This window comes from Wolffia australiana, chromosome 20 (assembly GCF_029677425.1).
Source record: "Wolffia australiana isolate 7733 chromosome 20, ASM2967742v1".
NCBI classification, from domain to species: Eukaryota; Viridiplantae; Streptophyta; class Magnoliopsida; order Alismatales; family Araceae; genus Wolffia; species Wolffia australiana.
In genome coordinates, this window is record NC_135854.1 from 2,534,328 (window position 1) to 2,551,638 (window position 17,311).

A 17,311-nucleotide genomic window follows, 5' to 3' on the forward strand; every position below is an offset into this window, starting at 1 on the left:
GGGGTCTCTCTTTCTCTCCCTCTCTCTCCCCCGAGGTCTGTCTCTCTCTCTCTCTCCCTCTCTCTACCCCGGGTCTCTCTTTCTACCCCGGGGTCTCTCTCTTTCTCCCCTTCGATCTCCCTCTGTCCCTCCGTCCCTCCCCTTATTTCCGACAGGCCTCAAGCCCTCAACCCTTCTCTCTCTCTCTCTCTCTCTCTCTCTCTCTCTCTCTCTCTCTCTCTCTCTCTCTCTCTCTCTCTCTCGCTACCCGGGGTTTCTCGTTCGATCGCTCTTTTTTTCGCTCTCCCTCTCCCTCTCTTTCTCGGTCTCTTCATCTCCCTCTCTTCTTCGTCTCTTTACCGCTCTTTCTCTCTCTCTACACCGGGGTCTCTCATTTTTCTCCCTCGCTCTCCCCCGAGGTCTGTCTCTCTCTCTCTACCCGGGATCTCTCTTTCTCTCCCGCTCTCTACCCCGGGGTCTCTCTCTCCCTTTCTCCCTTTCGGTCTCCCTCTCTTCCTCTGTCCCTTCATCTCCATCTCTTCTTGGTCTCTTTACGGCTCTCTCTCTCTACCCCGGGGTCTCTCTTTCTCTCCCTCGCTCTACCCCGAGGTCTGTCTCTCTCTCTCTCTACCATGGGGTCCCTCTTTCTCTCCCTCTCTCTACCTCGGGTCTCTGTTTCTACCCCGGGGTCTCTCTCTCTCCCTTTCTCCCTTTCGGTCTCCCTCTCTTCCTCTGTCCCATCCCTTACTTCCGACAGAGCTCAACCCTTCTCGCGCCTGTGTTTCTTTTGTAATGTCATTTTGTCTCTGTCCCTTCCTCTTCTCTCTCAATCTCACGTTCTTTCTCTCTCCCTTTTAATCTCGTTTGCCCTCTTTTGGTCGCAATTCTTCTCTGGAGAGAGAGAGAGAACAAAGGAGAAAGAGGGAGAGAGAGAGAGAACGAAGGAGAAAGAGGTTGCAGGCCATGACTGTGTTCCAGGAGGCCATGGCTTTTTGGGGCATTTCGTGGAACAGTCTGCGTGCAGAGGCGGCGACGCCGGCCAAAGAAAAGGTGGAGATGGGGGCGTTGCAAGTGACCGAGTCATGGGTCCAAGCCGCCGAGAAGGCCAGCCGGGCCGAGCCCAGATCGCCGTTCCGGGAATTTAACCTGGTCAGCGCGCAGAGTACGAAGCTGTTGGCTCTAGACGAGGGGGTGGGGCAGACCAAGACACCGGTGGTGGACGAGGGGGTGACGGCACTGGTGGTTGCGCCAAAAGGTTTGAGCCTTGACGTCGTGGCGCCGGGGGTGGGGGAGCAGCGCTAGAGCCGGTCGGCGACCACGTGGAATGCATCCAGTCGGATTCAAACATTCGAACCGATTCAATTCGAATGACGCATTCGAATCGGATCAAATTCGAACATTCGATCCGAACAGCAGGTTATGTCGAGCAATCTGATCCAAACCTGTTGCGCAGATCGGGTGCAGATCAAATATGAAATTGACTGAGCGGTGTCCGATCGCTCGAATGCTCGATCCGATCGAACATTCGAATGACCTGATCCGAACCGATAGCAGTCGGGTTTGGATCAAATCTGAAATTTGATAGATCGGTGTACGATCAAATCTGAAATCGGATTCGATCGTTCGAATGCCCGACCCGATCGAACATTTGAACGACCTGTCCAAATCCCCGATCCCGAAAAAAGAGAAATAGAGAGAGAGAGAGAGAGATCGAGAGAGAGCGTCAGAGAGAGAGGGAGAGAGTGAGCCAGGGTGAAACGTACCGTCGTTGCTCCCTCGGTCGCTTCCTCGCCTCCCCTCCGAGTGGCCGCTGTGTGCGCCAGAAATGTCCAGAGAGAAAGAGAGATGGCAGTCCGCCGTCAGGCAAGGGTAATATATGTATATATAGGGTACCAGTCTAGAGTAGATCCGTTGTGGTTTGAATAGATCCAATGGGGACAGAATAGATCCGTCGTGGTTGAAATAGATCCGTCGCGGTTAGAATAGATCCGTTGGGGTTGTTTGGTTAACCAGGGTTGGGGTTTAGGGGTGTTGGGATTTCAATTCTAACCGTTTAGGTGTCCCCATTTTGAACCATCCTTGGTCTCAATCCCATTGAAACCTATTTTTGAATTACATGTTCCATTTGCCTTGAGACCATCGATTTCTTTCTGGCGGAGGGGAGCTTCGATCAGACTAACGCCGGCATACAACAGTATTCGATGAAAGCTGGGAAGGATTCGGCAAGTTGCTTATTTTGTTTTTTCGAAAGGTATGTTTACTGACGGAATCTAGAATCATCTTCTAGTGCCATCGCTTCTATTCTTGAAGTAGAAGCATGATGTGGGTCGTTTTCTTTTTATCTGAAATAAAAGAGGGAAGACCGCCCGAACTCGGTGGTCAACCCAAGCATGATGTGGGTCTTGATATTATCTCTAATTTCTAAGTAGAATAACGAATTAAAGCTTGTCACTGGAGATGAACTTGAGGTTAACATATTCTGGTGATGCTCATCCTTCGTGGCAATCTGTTGGACATGTGGTAAGAATTCGCCAAGTTGATCCTTGTGTGTGCCCACATACTTAATTGTGTTTAATGTCTGTACTCTGTATTTAGCTTAAGTTGCCTGCTCATGAGAAGGTCGCCCTGGAGCTGCGAGTAAATCAGGTAAGGCTTAATTCACTTCTCAATCATCAATGATTTTGCTAGGGGATTGTTACACAACATGTGGGCCGCACATGATGTGCATCTTTTATGTCTATTCTACCTGTTGTTAAATTGACAGTTGTAATCGATCATGCATATAAAATGTGCAAAAAGTGTGCTATATCTTTTTTCTTTCTTGTTTCACTCTGTCACGTCAACTTCACGGATTTTTTCATCTTTTTTCTGTCGAGTTTGGTTTCAGGGCGTTCGTATCGAATTGAACCATGGTTTCTGTGTAAATTTTATGTGGAAGAGTACAAGTTTTATAGGATGCCCTAAAACCAAGTGTTACAAAGACATGTTCTGTTGATGAGCCAAGTGTTAGCAGGTGAGTGTTGAATGTGCATATATTCTGAATGACGCAGTGGCAGAATGTACATTTGTTCCACCTTTAATTGATCTTACTTCCTCCGAAGTTATCTTCTGTTCAAAACTTTTGATAGATTCTCCACTCGTAGAGCATTCCATATTTTTGTAGAACTTTAATATCATTCTATGCGTGCTTTTTTCAGGCACATTTACCATCATCTATTAATTCGTGCAGTTGAATCACACTTAGTGTTTAACTCATTGCCTTGTTGGTTTGATGCCCCAGGCCTTCCAGAGCTCAATGCAGCACTGGTTGGTTCAACCTAGCTTCTGTAAAATCTCACAAAATTTTGATTTTCACAGGTAGGCTCTTAAAGTGCTCCTTTCTCAAGGACCACCCATGAACTTCCTCAGAATTTATGCAATCAGGAAATAGACATTTTGGTGTGAGGCACATGTGTTCCATGTGTATAAGATTTCATCTTTATGTAACTTTGATACACTTCGTATCAATGACAAAACATATCCAAGGATTATCAATGTCCAAATATGAAATGTAGATCATGACAACGCAGTAGATGGAATTATGGAAAGACTGGAGATGATCTCGACAGCTCCCTCTTGGTGAGCACCTTCTTGATTGTGGTGGTCCTCCTCTGTGGGCCAGACTCCTCCCCCTAGGTCGTATGGCAGGGCAGCGAGATCGCAGCTCCTTCCCTGGACAGCTGTAACAACTTCTTGCACAAGAAAAATAATGTCCTGTCCCAGCTGGGTGTACCCCTTTATTTATAGATCTCGTTGGGGTCACTTATGCTGGTCAACTGTCCGTTGACCAGATCTGAACTTCCTTCTTCATTATGTCTTCAAATAGCGTCTATTAAACTTATATTAGGGTTGCGCAGTAATGGGACCATATGAGAACATTTTTCTTTACCAGATTTGTTTTTACTGGTATTCAAACCAGACCAGTCACCTCGATTAGTTAAGGCATTATTTACCAAATCCTGAATCATGTCTTTTGGCAGCTGGAAACTCTGCCTCTGCAGAGCATGGCATTTGGTGCCGTGTGCTTGGACATGGTTTGCTGGTCCCCCTCCCGACATTTGTCTTTGTTTCGCTTTCTGTTCATTTCGTGGGAACAGGCTTGTGCTGTCAAACGTGCTATTCAAAAACCTGTTAGCCTTATACAAGGGCTTCCTGACATAAGAAAAACCGTCAGGTCTGCAACAATCGTTTGTCATATGGCAAAGCAAGGCCAAGGTCAGGTTGCACTATTTCACTTGACTTTAATATGTTCCTTATTCAAATCATGCAACTTATTTTGCTTGTGTTTTATTTCTATGTGCTTGTTTATGCTTCTTGCAATTTAGCTCTTGATCAACTATCATAGATAATTAGTTTTCCTAAAATTCCTTTCTTTGATATTCAATGATTCTGGTTATTTTGTCCTTCCATTGATGATGGGCCCTCCTGGAGATAGAGAGTTTGTACAGAATCGATGTGTTCCTAAATCACTTATAAAGGTGCATATTGAGTTGGAAGATGCCTTGTTGAGACTTAACAAGAATCAAGCAAGAAAGAGAGAAGAAGACCTAGATAAGAAGGTAAAATGACCTTAGCCTCAATAATTTCCGAATATGGAAACCTTTGCTCCTTCAACTGATGCATGAAACGTCTTTACAGGGGGTATTTTTAACCCCGTACGTCTATTCCAGAATCTATTTTTTTTGGGATAAAGCTTTCGTTGACTGGGTCTTCTATTGATGTAGTCTCTGTTAGAGTTTTACACTCCTCATTTTAGTCATGACTCCCTGATTCATTCATGATTAGTAGGTTTTCAGTGAGCCATTTTAAGATGTTTCATCGTTCCCAAACAACTCTGTTTCTGTTCCTCTTTGAATTCTAGGTTTCTTCACAAATACTGCATTACCTTGAGTTGCATTAGCTTGTTGCTGCCTTGTCTCCAGCAATTCTTCTAATGGTCATGCCCTAGAGGTTTGCAATTCAAGATTTGTTCAAGGTTGTTAGACTACGATACACTGTGTGTATCACTCTCCTCGACCAATCCTGTTCTCCTCGTCTCGAGAACTTTCTTTGTAGTCAAATTACAATGGATATGATACATCCCGAATGCGATTGTATCAGAGTCATGACACTCATACCCTTCTTCCCTTGCGACTAACCCAGAAAACTACATTTAACTGCTCTTAGGGTAAAATTGTCAACCGGGCAATGTATATGATAACAAGCTGTACATCCAAACATTCTAGGCTTTAATTGTGTCCTTAATTTAATTCTAAGAAAGTATTGGTAGATGATTTCTACCAGACTCTCATAATTAGTATCTTAGTCGACTGATCAAATGAGCTGTAGTCAGTATGGCCTCTTCCCCTGAATTCTCGGTTTCGAATAAAGGAACAACAAGTCTTTATCAACATCCGTGAAACAATTATAGATAACAAGTTTAGAGGCGGAGAGTCAGAGAGAGGAGGATAGAGAGAGAGAGAGAGAAAAGGAGACGGATATACATATATTCTCTCTCAATCCTCCTGCCAATATCTGTCTCTCTTTTCTTCTCTCTCTTGCATACCTATCGTTGCATTTCTCTTCACCTATATAATTCATATTTTGTAATTCTCTCCCCTGTAGTTCTTTTTCTCACTTTCTTTGTATATATGGCTATCTATTACTGTCCATCTGTCTCTCTTTTCTTCTCTCTCGTGCATATCTCTATCTGCTTTTATCTTTCTGTATTTAACACTTTTTCGGCTTTTCCCCTCTGCATTTTTCGCTCTTTCTGTCTCTTCCTCTCTCTTTCACTCTCTCTCTTTCTCTGTCTCTTTCTCCCTCGCTCTGTTTCTCACTCTCTCTCTCCCCCCCTATCTCCCTCTCTCTTCTCTCTTTCTTTTCTCACTCTCTCTTCCTCTCTCTTCTCTCTTTCTTTTCTCACTCTCTCTTCCTCTCTCTTCTCTCTTTCTTTTATCTCTCCCTCTCTCTATCTCTCTTTCTCTCCCTCTCCCTCTCTCTCTATTCCTCTCTCGTTGGATACGAGTCTCTGTCTCCGTGCATATCGTTCTCTTTTTGTTTCTAGATATACACATCTTATTATCCCTCTATCTTCTCTCTTTCTTATTCCCTCTCTGGATCTCTCTCACTGCCTATCTCTGCTTCTCACCATCTCTCTATTTCCTTTTTGGTCTCGCTATATCTCTCTCTTGATATCTCTTGCCAAAACAATCTCTTTTCCTGTATCTCTCTCATTGTGTTTCTCTCCTTGTTTTCCTATCTTTCTTCCCCTATCCAACCACCTCCCTAAATCTTCTTTTCCCTCTCCATTTGTCTCGCATCATCTCTCTCTTTCTCTATTACTCTCTGTCTCTCTATCTCTCACTCCCACCCTCCCTTTGTTGCTTGCTCTACCTCTATTACTCTCTCTGCCTATTTCTCTCTTTGCATCCCTCACTCCTTCTCTATACATTTATCTCTCTATCACTACATCTCTATCTTTCTTTCTCTCTCTTTCTGCTTATATATCTCTCTCTGCACTTCTCTTTCTTTTTCTCCTCTTTGTCAGTTTCTCTCCATCTCACTCTCTGTCTCTTTCTCCCTTTTGTCTCCTCGGTGTCTCTCTCTGTGTCTTTCTTTCAATTTGCATTGTTGTGTCTCCTCCAGATCTCTTCCGGCATCTCTCTTTTCCTGCTTATCTCTCTCTCATCTCTCTACAACTCCTACTTTTCTGCATATCTCGGTGTCTTTGTGTTTTTATGACTCTCTTTTTTTTGTGTTCCTTGACCTCTCTCTGTCACGGCTATTTTGTAACCACTCATTTAACCTGGCATCGTACTAGAGACTCCGAGAATCTATATATATTTGTGCGTGACACACTGTCTCTTGCCCTTTCCTGCTGAAGCCAATAGCTACATAGGGAAGGGCAAATCAGCACCGGGAGCGACGACCTCGGCCGTGCGCTGGTATGTTCTTTTTTTTCTGGCTGACGCTCTCCTACTCTCTCTCTCCATATGTCAGACTCTTGCAGTTGATATAACGATTGTCGTACTAGAGACTCCGGCAATCTATATATGTTTTTGCCTAACACTGTCTTTCGCCCTTTCCCGTTACTGATGACGGCCAGCTGGAAGCAACGGCAATGGCCATTCATTGGTACGCTTTTTCTTCTTCAATCTCTGTTGCTCTTTATCTCTCTGTCAGTCTCTTTCAGTTTCTCAGACACAGCCGTTTTCTGTTTTCTCTCTTCTTTGTCACTCTATCCCTTTGACAAACTCTCTCCTGGCTCTCCCATTCTCACCCTCCACTTTTTACCCTGGATCTCTGCTTTTCAGTTTTGGTCTCGCTCTCTTTCTGCTTATATATCTCTCTCTGCATATTTTTTCTACGCTTCTCTTTCTTTTTTCCTCTTTGTAAGTTTCTCTCCATCTCACACTGTCTCTTTCTCCCTTTTTGTCTCCTCGGTGTCTCTCTCTGTACCATCTTACTTTCAATCTGCATTGTTGCATCTCCTGCAGATCTCTTCTGGCATCTCTCTTTTCCTGCATGTTTCTCTCTCATCTCTCTGCAACTCCTTTTCTGCATATCTCGGTGTCTTTCTGTGTCTCTACGACTCTCTCTCCCTCTCTGCATCTTTTGGTTGTTTGAGACGTCCGAATCGACGGTTTTTAAAGTTCCAGTACAAAAACCGCCCTGACCAAGAGTGTGGACGAAAGACACGGGAAAAATTTGTCCTGCGACAATGGGATAGGCTGATTTTTGTCCTATGGGGCAAAAAACCGTCCATTTGGAGCTCTTGGACGATGGACAGATGAATAGTAGACAAAAAAGGCTATGCTTAAACTAATTGCGTGAAATTAATTCCCATGATTGTATTAATTGCAGGAAATGATTTTTTACAGATAATTTGGGTAAAATCCGTTTTTTATATCTCATTTACCCTTTGATTAAATTCCCATAAATGTAGTTAAATTATGGCGTCATTGTTCACTTTCTTTCTGTCTGAGCTTGTTCCTCTGTCCACCTTCATTCTGGAGGTGCAAGGAGTATTCTGGGAGTGTCCTGGATCTGAAAGCCAGTTGGTAGGCAGCTGGAGAAACAACCTTGGGCCCTTTAGGTGTGACAAAAAGGTTACGTGCTTCTTCTCATCCTATCTCCTCCTAGTATTTTCCTAGGCTTTTTTTGGTTTTCCTTGAGCAGATAGCCAACGTCTCAAGCTTTCCAACGCCTACTCATATGTGTCAAACCGATATCTGGAACTCCAGATATCGTTGTTTTGGTCCACCGCACACGAGAGGACCTCCGCGCGCGCGACCAGCGGCGGAGCGCTGAAGCCCAGCGTACAAACAGCACGTCCGCCCGCACATTCAGTGGCGGAAGCGTCCTAATTTATGCCCTATCTCTCTCTCTCCCCTTCTCCTTTTCTCACATAATTTGTCGGGAATCGTTCCCGAACTGAATTACCTCAGTTCGGTAACGACTCGGGCGACTCTCTTCATCCGGTTCAACGACTTTGAACCGGATAAGGGGATTACATACCAAATTAAATTCAGAATTTTTTAACTCTCCCTAGAGACAATAAAAAAATTCTGAAAAAATTCTCAAAAATTACTCTCGGTCTAAACTTTCTACGGAAATTTTTTTGAACTTGGTAAAAATCATATCCATCTTTATTGATTGAACATGAACCTGCTTAATCACTAAAAGCATTACAAAAGAGGTTTATACACATCTTGAACTTGAAATTCTAATTGAAATTCATCCTAACTAGTTACCTAGCTCCCCGAGGGATTGACCCTTACTAAATACTACTAGTAAGGAAATAAAATTATTGATTGGTACCTAACTATCCTTACAAACGACTTAATATCTACTTTTAACCCTTAGTTTGGGCCAATCAGTTATCTTGGTCCGGGGAGAGTTATTTTTCGTATCCATTCAACCCTACCTTTGTGTTGGAAGTGGTCAATCCGACTGAGGAGACCCGCAACGTCGGTGTTTCTCGTTGATTTATCGGGCCCTTGGAAGTCAAATCGTACGTGGAACATACGGATCACTTCCAGGGTGTTTGTCTTACTTCAGTTGCCATCATGTGCTTCTCGTTCTTACGAATTGCATCAGATCGTCATCCATTGACTCGTTCTATTTGGTAAGTTACTTTACCCTATGTTGCAATGCAAGCCGTCGATCCCCACCCGGACATGTTACATCAGGTGGTGATGACGACGTATCCACAATAGTGGCCTTGACTTTGGATGACGGTAATGGCGCTTCCAGTATCAATGCGTTGATGTTGTGGCCACCAGACAGAGATAGAGATAAATATCGCGAGGTAAAGAAAGAGATAATGATAGAGATACAGACAAAGATAGAGATAGAGATAGAGATAGACATAGAGATAGAGATAGAGACAGAGATAGAGATATAGATAAACACATAGATATATATGGAGATAGACATAAAGATAGAGATAGAGCTAGAATGGATATAGAGATAGAGGTAGAGATTGGGATAGAGATCAAGATAGAGATACATATAAGATATAGCTAGAGATACAGCTACAGATAAAGATAGAGATAGATATAGAGACAGGGATAGATGTAGAGATCAAAATAATAATATACATAATAATAAAGATAAAGATCATGTTAGAGATAGAGATAGAGACAATGATTGAGATCTAGATAGAGATAGGAATTAAAATTGAGATAGAGACAGAGATAGAAAGAGAGATAGAGACAGAGGTAAGGATCAAGAGAGCAATTGATAATCCCTAATTTTGGTGTTTTAAGTAATGATTTTTAGGACTTTATCTAGTTCATCAATATGTGAGGTTGAGAGATTATTCAACAATTAATTTACCTCACTAACCTAGGGTGAGTAAGGATCGAACCACAAGGAGCAGGTTTATTCAATTTAATTTGAATTCAATCTTCTCTGTTTTATTTTAAAAATTATTTCAAGATTTAATAGATTTCAATTACTAATTTTGGTTTAATGGGTTTATCTTTTAAGATCTTAAATTTAAATTTTAATTTCAAATATCAGACAGATCTAGACTAAGTCTCAGATCTGTCCGTTATTTGAGCAGGCTATGTGCGGTGGCTACCCATGGTTGTGAACAGCTTGTGCGGAGGTGGTTAGCCGTCATGCAATGCGTGCGTGGCGGTGTTTAGCCGTTGTGCGCAGTGCGCACGACAGCGCACTACTGCACAACTGTGTGCGGTAGTGGCTGCAGCTGTGGCTGCACACAGCTTGTGGGGCCGCTGTGTGTTGTGTGTGCGATGGCGCACAACTGTGCACAGCGTATGCAGCGGCTGTGCGCTGTGTGTGCGATGGCGCACGACTGCGCACAGCGTGTGCAGCAGTGGTTGTGGCTACGGCTATGGCTGAGCACAGCTTGTGCAGCGGCTATGCGTTGTGCTTGCAATGGCGCACAACTAATATATATATATATATATATATAAAATAAATCGACTACTTAAATGCAGAATGAGAGGAAGCAAACTAGCCATCTCGAACCTATAAAACACTACTGTAAACCTTACAATGATAAATATTCTGATGTAAGATAACATATGGATATGAATTTTGGACACCAATCTGAAAGCCAACATTTGACTGTCTCTGATCAGATTATTTATTCTCATAAGATCTAGATTAGTCATTTTTAGGTTCAAGATGATCAGTTTCCTTTCTTTCTTTCTGTATTTAACTAAACGATTTATTCTAATGAGGAAATTTCATTGTGTCTACATATAATGATTATATAGTAGAGTATCTGTCATTGGCATGCCCATATACTGTTTTTGTTACTTAACCTTCAGTTTTGAAAGATACATTATTTCTTGCTGACGTAAGGCCAGTAAAATGATTTCATTTCTCAGACAACTAGAAAAGTTCATGGTCTAGTCATTATAAAATTCCCTTAAATCTGATACCACAACCTACTATGGCCATCATTTTCACTGAAATGCTCATCTTCACATGGAGACAAAGTACACTAGACTTGGGTTCCCTTGTGAACCCTCCATGTGATATATTATGATTTATAATCAATTTGGCTCTTTATCTCCATTTCTTCACCAAAAGTCACATTTTAATTTGTTCCAAGATAAAGATAAAAGATAATAGGAAACTATTAGGGTAAAAGTCACACTGTAATAATGCAAGCATCCGGATGAGTTGAAGAGACGTTCTTCAATGGTAGCATGTCAAAAATAAAACTATATTTTGAAGTATTCCACTGTAAATGAGGACCACACAGTCTCTCTATATGACTGGATTTTAGTTTATCATAGCTAAACATCAGTTATATACTTGGCATTATAAGCCAGCTATTGTGTACTCCTATGATCCACTGCAAGCTGTCACAAGGGGAAAAGACTCTTCATCTCTACTTGCAGATAATTATTGAGTTTTTGCACTTGGTGGAAAACTCAACAGCACAAATATTTTCAGACTCATTCACAATGTTGGTTCCAGTGAACATCCAAAGGCAAACAAAAAGCTATTTGTATTAGATGATAACCAATAACCTTGTATAAATCCAAAATAAGCAAATCAATCTTACTTTTCCAATTAAGATTAATAGATTTTGGAATTTCATCCCCTGAACAAAGAGACATGAAGGTCGGGCAATAGGAGCCCGTTGTCCCAGGGCTAAGAGAATAACATCGTAAAGTCTCAGCTGTCATCACAGTAAAGAATGTATTGATCGAATAGTCAGGGATGGAAGTAAGATCATCACCAGGATTCACCACTAAGTAACCAGCCGCATAAAAGACATGAATTTCATCTAACCATAACAGTCTCTTTATCGGCAACAATGAAAGGCCTACATTTCTGTATAGATTTGGCTTTAAGTGCGTTTATCTCATATAATATACAACACTTTTTATACTTAAGTGATTTAACATCTGGTAGATTAGCATTTCTAATATCAGAATACATAACTTTGATAATATCTGCAACCATTTCTGTTTATATCATCAATCTGCCTGATAAAGGGAGATGATTATAAATTTGCATAAAACAATCCCTTATAAAGGAGATTCTATGTGGCACCTTCATTGACATAGAATCTCCTTGAACTGGTCTGGCTGAAGATGTGGTGGTGCCCCCAGATGTTGCTGTGTCCTCTTAAGTGTCACCACCGCTCTAGCCGCCCTGAGACGTTGTACCAGTAATGATTTGGCATCTCCTGCTGAATTATCCCTCTTCTGTGCACTGATTTACAGCTGATTTTTCACGTCTGGCATTGATGTTTTATCCACGAGGTGTTACGCTGGTGCTCAAGTGGCGCTTCTCTAGCACTAATGTGGTGCTTCTTTGTTGCTCAAGTGGTGTTCCTGAACTTAATGACAGGGTCAATGATATTGTCAACGATATCGTCAATGCTTCATTCAATGTCATAATCAATGCTGCCATCCAGCCACAGTCCATGCCCATTTCCTTATCACTGCCCAATCCAGTGCATCCACAGTTAAAAGTACACTCCAGCTGCAGCAATTTGTGGCGAATCAGTGGTCCACACTGCAGTTAAAAATCTTCAATGTGACTGCTTCAGAAGTGCTTGTTGTTGTGTTGCCACCTTAAGGTCTTTATTGTGACTACCCCAAGATGTGTGCCGCTGCAATGAGGTGTTTAATGCGGCCATCTTAGTTCGGTTCCACTGACTTGAAGTCAGGAGCAAGACCAACTTGATATAAACATGCCACATTTGTCGCTGCAATGGCATTTCAAACATCAGAATGCCACAGCGATGGGTGACGTGACGAATTTCCAGGATGACGACAATGTGACCAAGGGATCTGGACTAATGAAGTGACATCTCAGTGATGGTGATAACAACTTTTTAAAGTGTAAGTTAAACTCTCTTTTATTTCCCTTCCCATGCAGCATCGAGGGAAGGGCAGCTCTGGCGGCGGTGGGAAGGACAGGGGTGGCCTTTGAGAGAGAAAGAAAGAGGGAGAGAGATAAATCACGGGGATTTGTTGAGAGAGAGAGAGAGAATTTGTCTCTCACGACCAATTGCACGAACTTAGGTCTCAAAAAACCTAACTTAAACCCATATGTCACAGTCAGTGACGCTGTCCAGATGATGATGATGATGTGACATGACATGACAGCTTCATTGCTGATATGACATGATGGATTTGGTGGCGATGACATACTGTGACAGTTTTTCTAAAATTCAGGGATGTGTGATGGGATGAAGGACGGACATGACTAATTGCCCATCACACTTCGTCCCATCACGTGCCCTCATGTTTAGGAGTTGCCAAACTCTAGTGCCCCCACCCAGGTATGGTGGGGGCATTATTCAGTTTCTTGTGGCCCAAGTCGACATTCAGAGGTCGAAGTGGAGCGGCAGAGGATCAGCTGCCGATCCGTGAGGGAGGAGCTTTGCCTGAGGAGAGGAGGAGCCGCTTTGGATCGTGAAGGAGCTTCTACATCTGGGGAAGTCGTCAAGATCCATTTTCATCTTTTTCAAAATTTGCAGCTACATTTCATATTCTTGGACAATTCTTGCGAATTCGATATTCAATTGGTTCCAATTGTAATACGATACCAAGGGAGTATCACACACCCACTCCACTGTGGTGTACTAAGGTCTCGCTGTGGCACGGATGCTCTACGAGAGGGCATCTGCAGTCCTTCCATAGTGCACACACCCTCTATCGATGGTTTGTGCAGTAAAAAACTGAATTTCTGGGTCTGCCACCATCTTCTTCTTTTGTTCCTCTCTTCTCCTTCCTGTTTCAACCAACTTTCTCTAATACCATGTTGGATTTTGGAATGCTGAAAGAGAGGTGGAGGCAGGGTGATAGGGAGGATCCTCTGCCCTGGAAGCTAAGAGAATAACAGTAAAAGTTATCAGGCTTCATAACATCAGATCTGCTCCAAATCAGCTGATAGATGATAATAGATTTGCAAAAAACAATCTCTTAAGGTCAACATAAGCATTCTCACAGAGCAATTTAACAATAAGTCATCAATAATTCACATGCCACTTGTACTTCATAAAAATATCAAAAGGCTACGACTGAAACTTATGTTGTGCATCATGACGTCGAAGAATAAAAGAAAATTCCCAACTGCTGTAGTAATTCTATTTAAGTAGTTTATAAACACATTATGTGTTGAACATATCCAAATGCTTGCTCGAGTGCCATCATAAAAGAAATATATATATATATATTTGCCTTCTGCCGTGGTTAACTTTTCATGTTTTCATACCACAGAGGTTCTATCTTCACTTGCTGCCAAGAACGTAATCAAAATGAAAGACTGGATCAAAGATAGAGCCAACAAGTATGCATTTGATTTACGGTGAATATAGTTGAATATCAGACGGAAACACAATTGAGAGCATGTAAAATAAGGACTATCTCCAACAGTAGATCACACAGAGATGAAGAAAACTAATGTTCTCTCCAATCCGAATTATATATTTATAAATATGCCACAAGTAAATCCATGGCGACGAGGATCCAATAACTGCAGGGTTTGCTCATTTTTACGAGTCTCCCAGAAATCTTCAGCTCTCAGGGGAGGTATTTCCGAAGGTGAGCATGTACCAGGACAATATAGCCACAAAAAGGATAAGAAAAGGGAGGAGATAGTCTACAAAAGTGAAAGAATCTGGAGGCTGATTCCCCCTACCTCTTGAATCTTCTTTTCTCCTCTCGGCTGCCACTTTTTCTTTCAGAGCTGCTCGAAAATCAGCATCATAGCCTTCTACGTTTCCAATCAAGTATCTGTTCATCATACTTTTGGCGGATGAGCTATGGCCAACATCCTCAAAAGACTGCGTCGCATCTCCAGTTCCTTAAACAGCCAATTTCAGAGGTTACAGATAAGGGGGAAAAAATGATTTTCACAAAACAATAATCTGGACATTTTGAAGATAATGGGAGTAGCAAGACTGTCCCAAACGATTATTTTGAAGATAAAGAGGAGATTTTTTCAATAAAATAATTTATTATTTTTCTCATTCATTGATGCAAACTTTATTCACACATTTTCACGAAATCCAAGGAAACATAATTTTCACAAAACACTAGTGTAGACACTCTGTAGATAATGGGTGTAGCCAGTCCCGAAAGCTATTTCAGAAGAGAAAATAAATTGGGTTTATAAATCAAAACGCCAAAATATTTTTAATGTTTTCTCTTTTTCTTTCATCGATTGCAAGCTATATACAGCCATTTTCAGAGCTTAGGGATAAGAGAAAAATTCAAAGAAACATGGCTTTCACGATAAAATCATGTGGCCATCCTGCAGATATTGAGTATAGGAAGCCCTTGAAAGTATTGAGGAGAGGCTTATAATTCGGCAAAATTATTTTTTAAATGTTTACCCTTTTTCCTTCATAGATTATCGACTTTTTACAGCAATTTTCAGTGCGCACAGATAACAAAACACAGATAAGGAAACATGGTTTTCACACAATAATAATGACAACATTCTGCAGCGAATGGGAGTAGAAACTCCCAGAAAGTAATTCCAAATACTTTGTAATACGTATTTGGTTATGTAATTCATAAGGCAATTATTTTCTAATTGCCTAAAGTTACTCTTTTTTCTTTCCGTCCAAACCAATACTGCATTTCCCTTCATTGATTCCAATTTTTTAAGCCCGTTTCTTGCATCTGTGATCTTGTCCCACGGTTTCTATCCTTCTGTCCAACCCAATACTGCATTTCGCATTGATTTCTTCCTCTCAAACAGGATATTACGAGTTTCTACGAAGCCTCAGTTGAAACAAGATTTCCTAGCAGTAAATCAGGATGTCCTCACAAACAAACGTTCTTGAATATTAACCATGCTGGGAAAGGAACAGAGTATAAATATGAATTCTTACCAAAGAACTAAGAAAAATAGAAGTATCAGCGGTAATCGACGTGATCACGCGACATGGATGAAACACAGAAGAAAGGGATCAGGGAACTGAGATAAATAAAGCTGACTTCTGAGCAAAAGAATCGCAAAATTTTTAAGTTTCCGCCGTGATCAACATAAACCGTGGGACAAACTTAGATGGATAAATTCCTTTCAAAAGAAAATTCGGATAGCTTAATATGAATTCATAGCAAAGACTTAAAAAAATAGAAGCCTCAGGAGTAATCGACATGATCACGCTACATGATTGAAACCCAGAAACGAGTGATCAAGGAACTGACATAGATAAATCTGAATTCCGAGCAAAAGACCATCAAAATTTTGAAGTTTCCACAGTAATCAACAATACACTTAGATGAATAAATTCCCTTAAAAAGACTTAGATTAATATGAATTCTTAGCAAAGACATATAAAAGATTGAAGTTCAGCAGTAATTGACATTATCACCCGACACGGATGAAAATCAGAAGAGAGTGAGATATATAGATCTGAATTCTTAGCGAGACCAATAAAAAATTAGAAGTTTCAGCAGTGATCGGCACGATCAAAGAAGAACCGACAAGAAAAAAGGGGAAAAAAAATCAAACATGGTAGTATGCACGAGATCTACGGCATACGATTCCAATTTCTTAATAGTTCTCTCGAGTAAACTTTTGCAAGCGCCGATTCAAAACTGAAACGCAAATGTACTTCAACAACAAAGAACTCAAGACAACTTCTCTACCTGAGGCGTATAAGAGGACTTCTTCGCCTCCGGGATGATCTTCAAGGAACCCAGTCACGTCGTAGACCTGTTTCAAATCGTCAGAGAGACAGATGAACAAACAAAATGAAGAATTCATCTCCTTCGAATGCGACAGAGAGATTGAAAAAAGAAGAACGAGAGAGTGAAGGAAAGAAGACCTTGCCATCTACAACCAGCCAGCAATCCTTCTTCGAGGAATGCAAGGCGATCTCCGACGCAGAGAAGTTCTTCAGCTCCGCCATGGAATTGGAGAAAATGGGTGGGTCAGATTGAGGAAGATCAGCGATTTTTTATCTCTCCAGAGATCAATTTATTGACCGAAAGATGCAAAACCATGTTCGTATTTTTTAGTTTCTCTTCCCGAAAATTAGAAAAAAAGATTTTTACTATGAGATTGAGGAAGATCTGTGATTTTGTCTCTGCAGAGATCAATTTATTGACCGAAAAATGCAAACCCATGTTCGCGTTTTTTCGTTTCTCTTCCCAAAACTTAGAAAAAAAAAAGATTTTTACTCTCAGACTGAGGAAGATCTGTGTTTTCGGCTTTGCAAGATTAATTTTCTGTCCGAAAAATGCAAACCCATGTTCATATTTTTAGTTTCTGTCCGAAAAAATAAAAATAAAAATAAAAAAGAATCTTGAGTATCAGACAGAAAATCAGTGATTTCATCTTTGCTTAG

General features: G+C 41.4%; 2 protein-coding genes across 8 annotated transcripts; one reads left to right on the forward strand and one right to left on the reverse strand.

The window, feature by feature from the left end:
- The first annotated feature begins 942 nt into the window (after positions 1–942).
- LOC144716043 (regulator of nonsense transcripts 1 homolog) lies at positions 943–8,004 on the forward strand. 5 transcript variants are annotated; one of them, XR_013584811.1, is made up of 6 exons: positions 943–2,230; positions 2,409–2,499; positions 2,575–2,625; positions 2,867–2,992; positions 3,999–4,238; positions 6,884–7,066. XR_013584811.1 is itself a non-coding variant. In XM_078591056.1 (5 exons), the coding sequence occupies exons 2-5, from the start codon at positions 2,437–2,439 to the stop codon at positions 7,093–7,095; spliced, it is 561 nt and encodes a 186-aa protein (XP_078447182.1). In that variant the 5' UTR covers positions 1,122–2,230; positions 2,406–2,436; the 3' UTR covers positions 7,096–8,004. The 5 variants fall into 5 exon arrangements, 3 of the variants coding, with proteins under 3 accessions (XP_078447182.1, XP_078447181.1, XP_078447183.1); XR_013584812.1 differs by lacking the exon at positions 3,999–4,238 and having other exon boundaries at positions 1,122–2,230; XM_078591056.1 differs by lacking the exon at positions 2,867–2,992 and having other exon boundaries at positions 1,122–2,230; positions 2,406–2,499; positions 3,999–4,233; positions 6,884–8,004.
- Positions 8,005–13,604: 5,600 nt separating this feature from the next.
- LOC144716245 (uncharacterized) lies at positions 13,605–17,006 on the reverse strand. Of its 3 annotated transcripts, none has more exons than XM_078591349.1 (4): positions 16,790–17,006; positions 16,611–16,677; positions 14,647–14,811; positions 13,605–13,833 (listed from the first exon to the last, which is right to left on the reverse strand). In XM_078591349.1, the coding sequence occupies exons 1-4, from the start codon at positions 16,871–16,873 to the stop codon at positions 13,757–13,759; spliced, it is 393 nt and encodes a 130-aa protein (XP_078447475.1). In that variant the 5' UTR covers positions 16,874–17,006; the 3' UTR covers positions 13,605–13,756. The 3 variants fall into 3 exon arrangements, with proteins under 3 accessions (XP_078447475.1, XP_078447474.1, XP_078447473.1); XM_078591348.1 differs by lacking the exon at positions 13,605–13,833 and adding an exon at positions 14,286–14,519; XM_078591347.1 differs by lacking the exon at positions 13,605–13,833 and having other exon boundaries at positions 14,286–14,811; positions 16,790–16,994.
- Between the last annotated feature and the right edge of the window lie 305 nt (positions 17,007–17,311).